Source organism: Coloeus monedula, assembly GCF_965178545.1.
Source record: "Coloeus monedula genome assembly, chromosome: 7".
NCBI classification, from domain to species: Eukaryota; Metazoa; Chordata; class Aves; order Passeriformes; family Corvidae; genus Coloeus; species Coloeus monedula.
Genome location: NC_138787.1, coordinates 20,084,285 through 20,089,789, shown reverse-complemented (window position 1 = coordinate 20,089,789; position 5,505 = coordinate 20,084,285). Strand labels below are relative to the sequence as shown.

At 43.3% G+C, this 5,505-nt stretch overlaps 1 protein-coding gene across 2 annotated transcripts in view; it reads left to right on the top strand.

The window, feature by feature from the left end:
* Nucleotides 1-595: 595 nt before the first annotated feature.
* The window catches only part of DYNC1I2 (dynein cytoplasmic 1 intermediate chain 2), a 27,567-nt gene continuing 22,657 nt past the window's right edge, over nt 596-5,505 (top strand). Inside the window, exons 1-3 of one of the 2 annotated variants that reach the window (XM_082285348.1) lie at nt 596-744; nt 2,586-2,703; nt 4,089-4,203. In XM_082285348.1, the coding sequence (XP_082141474.1) occupies nt 2,596-2,703; nt 4,089-4,203 (223 nt within the window). In that variant the 5' untranslated portion in view covers nt 596-744; nt 2,586-2,595. Of the gene's footprint in view, nt 974-2,585; nt 2,704-4,088; nt 4,204-5,505 lie in introns of both variants that reach the window. The other variant, XM_082285347.1, reaches the window with a different exon arrangement.

The following is a 5,505-nucleotide window of genomic DNA, read 5'->3' as shown; positions in this document are numbered from 1 at the left end:
GATGGGAACGCCGTGTGGCCAGGGCAGTCCAACGCCACCGGCTGACACGCACAGAGCGCAATTTCCAGCGGCCACTTTGTCACTCGCCTGACGCTCACATCGAATCAGACTTATACTCCTTATTCCCAGGTCACTGGAGGGATTATGGCTAAGGGCCGCACGAGGGCCCCGCGGTTAAAACCATACAGTTCCATCAGGGTCCGCACCGAAACGACTCGTTTTCACGCTCGGCTGCGGGAGGGGGCTAACGCGAATCCTCCCTCACCGCCCGGAAGCCAAAGCAGAGGCGAAAGCGCTGTCCCGCCCATGGATCCCGCCTCAGGCCGCTCTGCCCTGCCCGGGACCGCTGCCGAGGCCTCCATGAGGCGAGGTCCCCCCGCGCCCCCACCGCCACCGAAGCAGGGCACGGCGCGCATGCGCGCGCACACTCCACGGCCGGCGGTGGCGCTCGTTGCCCGGACCCCGCGGGCGCTGAGCCCGAACTGCCGGTGTGTTCCCACACCGGAAGACTACAGTTCCCATCATGCAACGCGCGGGCGCTCCGCACTCACGCCCGGGGAGCGCCTGCGCCGAGACCGACACAGCGGCGCGCGCTGCATACTGGTCGTCGTTGTTCTGCAAGCGGCTTCCCCAGCCAGCGCCCCGCGGGAGGGGTGTGGCACCGGGCCTCGGGAAGCGCCCCATCCCCGCGTCGCTTTGCGCTCTTTCCCCGTGTTAATTCCTTTCCGAGCTCCGGCCCTGACGGTGCGGACGAGTGGGGAATTGGGTGCTTTACTGCACAGATCTCCGTGCCCTTCCGCAGTTCCCGTAAATATCTGCGCATCCCGCAACGCCTTGGGAGCTGGTTTGACCCTCGTTGTCTGCCGTAGGGAGCCGCCTGCCAGCTGTCGGCGCCTTTGTGCGGCGGCGGAAGGGGCGCGGGGCTGAGGGCGGCGGGCGCAGGGCAGGAGCCGCGGGCAGGAGCCGCGTACAGGTGCGCAGGGAGCCGGGCCGTGCCTGGCGCTGCTGCGGCCCGGTGGGAACGCGCCTTCCTTCGGCCTCCCCCTATGCAGCGAGGCCGCGGCAGCAGGGTGGGGGGGCCAGGGGTGGCCCGAGCCGGGGCGCACTTAGTGGGGAGTGCTGCTTTCTCCCGGGCCGCGGGGCGTGGTGCGACCCTGTTAGGGCTGCCGGGCGCTCTCCCCGGGACGGCCCCTGTAGGATTTGGGTGGGGACTTTGGTTCTGATGGCACCAGGTTGGTAGCGCGGTCGGCTCCAGGCGCGGCGGGGTGCGCGCCGCTTTCCTCGAGTTCGCTCGGTTTGTGCTGCTTCGCTTCCCCGGGCCGGCTCTGGACGGGCGGCAATCCATGGTGTGACAACCCGTTTTCCTAGTGTTCTTCTAAAGGGACACGGGAATGCCATTTGAAAATACCGACCGTATTTATTTATATAAAAGGTTGTTTATTTATTAGCACTTTAATGTTCAAAGATGACATGAAGGAATACATACATTTACTCCTATATACGTATTTCTAAGATATGGGATTAGACGTATGAGGCTTGCAACATTTTGCATACCTCTCTGTGCTTAGGTGTGCTGTGCAAACACTTGAAAGTATTCTTAATTTTGCATTAGCACATAGTCATATTGCTAACGCTTCATCTTGTATCCTCATTGTCAAGCTTAGTGTAAAAGCATTTATAGTTCCCTCATTTGTTGTAGGACCACTTGTGCATTTTCTTTGCTGACTTGACTTTCCTTAAAAACAGTAAAATTGAAATCTTCACCTAGCCCATTCACAGAGTTTTTCATACCTGTGTTCTAATTTTTTGTGAAGTTCTAAAGTTACAGGGTTTCCACCTTTTGTTGTTGACTGTCTTGTTTGTACTTGAGTTAGTTATATAAAAAAACTTTTTGTATCATTTTTGTCTCTAAACGATCCACCAGTTTATTAGCAGTGTAGTAGTTTTGCGGGAAAAAAATTATAATGCATGTATTTTACAGTTTTCTTTGACCACTACACTTGTACTTACATTGCCTTGTAATTTATAGTAATCCTACTAAATGTTTTAATAAATCTTTATTTTGAGTCATATATGGGTTTGTAGAAGGATATACAGCTCACATACTGTTAAGTTGTAGCATGCCAATATTTAGCTGTTGAAGTGAAAAGTGAAAGAAATATTGCATTGCTGCTTTCCTTGCTGTTTTCAGTCTCACAGTCTTTGTAGCTGCAGAAATCCTATGGCAAAATCAATTACTCACATCTTCAGTGCCGAAGGTTTCTTTCACAGTAGTTCCTTCAAAGAGCATCAGACCTACCTTGGAAGTGGATGCCATCACCATGTCATAGTTCTGTCTGTTTGTTTTAAATCAATTACTTAAGTATTGAAAACGTGTTAGGTGAAAGAAAAACAGAAATAGGAATGTGGGTTTTTTCAATTATTGTTGACTTCTCAGGCTTCTGGTAAGCTGTTTTTGGTAAGCTAGTGTAATTTCTTTGAGGATACCTTCTGGAAAGAAAAGCTGCTGTCTTTAAAAAAACTCAACAACAACAAAACAAAAAACCAAACAAAAGCCAAGCAGTGACATGATTGCTGTTGATCAGTGTTTCAGCCATGTCTGACAAAAGTGAACTGAAGGCGGAGTTGGAGCGCAAGAAGCAGCGATTAGCTCAAATCAGAGAGGAGAAGAAGAGAAAGGAGGAAGAAAGAAAGAAAAAAGAAGTAAGAAATAATTTTCACTTTGAAAATTGACTTTGCATATGTAACTTGCCCAAAATTTAAGGGTAGGTTCACATAATCATTTTCTGTGTCCTATTCAGAGAGTGTCTTTTTAGTGGTGGGTGCTAATACAAATGCAGCACTTTCATTTTCTGATAATATGAACACCTACTGTTTTCTTTACAACTGTCCATATGATAAGTTGGATTTTAAAAAAACCCACAAAAATTAGTATCTTACACTGGCCTAAAGTTCAGAACTACTTGTGTGCGTGTGATGTCATTAATCAAATCACTCTGATCTATCGCATGGAAGCTCTGCTTAATGAGTTGTGGTTGCTGTTATTTAAAGAACTCATTTCTGAAGTAGGGTTCTGAGCCATAGGAATACCCATAGGTATATAGCCATAGACATACCCATAGGAATTGTCTGACTGTCAGTATTATCATTGTACAAACAATGTGCTATGTTATTCTGCTCTTTGACCTATCTATAGGCTGAACTTTAAAACCAGAGTAACACTCAGGATGTATACGGTACTTGTGTTTTAGATTTAGTATGTTAACAGTCTTGTGGCTTTCTTGCTGCTCAAGTATGTGACATATTGCTGTTTCTCCTGAATGCAAATTATACCTCATAAAAGAAACTTTTGCTGGAATGTTTTGGGGTACTTTTTCATTACTTCTCTTTGTTTTGGTTATGATGTAGTTGGTGTTCTAAATCAGCGTATAACTGAAGACTGGGCAGTTGCCAACTACATGATTCAGACAAAAAGGAGAAGGAAATAGCTCAAATTATTTCCTAATGATCTTTTAACGATGTATTGCCAGAATTGCTTTTTGAAAAGCAGTTAACTAAGGGTAGAAAGATATGGAGTATTCAGCATCTTTTGCAATAGAGCTTGCATTATTTCTAAATGAAAGGGGGTGGGGGTTTACTTTTTTTCTATGTAGCAGATAACACAACTTAAAACTACTTTCTTTTGATACAGTTATTGTAATTTTAAAATATTAATCATATGACTGTCTCTAAAATAATTTTATGCACAGGTACAGGATGTTTTTTTCGCCGTTTGCATTTTACAGTGTTTAGGATTAGTGTAAAAAAGGTACTCTTAATTTTATGAAGTGTTAGTCATTTTGGCAAATAAGCAGACACTTTTTGCATGTTTATATATGTCCTTCAAAGACAGTACCAAAGCTTCAGAATGTTGTCATTCCTGTCTTTTTACTTTATCTACTAAAAAGAACCATCAGATTTATTGAAATTGAATATCTAACCTACTTGATGATAGGTTTCAGTATTACAAAAAACACTGTGGGGTCTCAAAATAAATGAAAGATTAAATGATGTTAAATGCTATAACTTAATTATTGAATCATTTTTAGACTGACCAAAAGAAAGAAGTTCTTCCAGTACAGGAAGAATCTGATCTTGAAAAGAAGAGAAGAGAAGCTGAAGCATTGCTTCAGAGCATGGGGTTGACACCTGAGTCTCCTGTTGGTAGGAATGTTACTATTTGTTTGAAATAAATGTTTGGGAGTTTTTTGTTTAGTTTTTTGGGGGTGAAGTGTTTTTCAGGGCTTTGTGTTGGGGTTTTTTTTTGTGGTGGTGGTTTGTTTGCTTTTGTTAGCATTTGAGGTATTTATATAACTAACATAATAATTCTCTGGCCACTTTTTGTGGGGTATACATGTCTGGGTTTTATACTGTTTTGTCCTGCATTATTTGTTACAAATATCAAATTATGTGCTTCAGTACACATTACATAACATTATTTTATAAAATAACACCATTTACACTCAGTGGATTATTTGAAGTATGTTAGTTAACATATGTAAGTATCGTGTATGCATTTTCTTTTCCCCCCCTTTTTTTTCCTGCTCATTATTTTCCTCAATTTTTTTTCCTTACTCTTTTCCATAATGCCAAATTTTAGTGCTGATATTCTTGTATGGAGTTGGCTTGTTTCTTTTCCACATCTTTTACACTCTAGTTTTTCTTACCTCAATACCTGACCGATTTTGATGAAGCAGTAGCAACACCAAATACAAAAATTAGCTTCCCAAGGTGCAAATTTGTATCTGTGCAGCTCTTGGATGTGTTAGCATATTGGCTGTTGCTTTCTGCCTTTACATAGGCACATCTCTATGGAAGATGAAAGCAAGGAGTGTGATAATGCAACTCTACTTTTTTTCTCTAACTTTGAAATCAAAGGGGTTTAAAGCTTATCAGTTTGGCTTCTTGGTGAGGCTCTATTCAACTGGGTTTGTAAATAAAAAGTAATAATAATTTCTTACAGATATATCTGTGATTATATTTTCATAATTGCTTTTGTATAATCCTCAAGTGTTCGAAAGTGAACGTGGAATAAACACCCTTATAGCTGCTCACATTCCAACAGCCCCAGGAGTCATTTTTGGTAGTTGAAACTGTTCTTATAGTCAAGAGACTCCATTTGGCTGCATTCACACTAGCGTGCAGCTGTTAAAGTAATCGATTCTGACCTACTACAGATTTTCTTTGCTAGACTAATAGTTGAACACTTCTCTTGCATGATACTGTGCTAAGGCAGTTGATGAAATTTTTGTGGAAATGTATGTGGTTGTTGGTTTTTTTCAAATCTGGAAGAGAATCTAAAAACCACAGAAGAGCCAGTCCTCAAAGGAAGTTAATGCATATGCTTAGAGTAGGTGTTCATGAAGAACTGGAGATGGTGACATGCAAGACTGGGGCACGCCCCTGCGTGCTGTGTTTAATTCCACTGAGCTGCTACTTAATCACAGCCTTCAATGTACTCAGGGA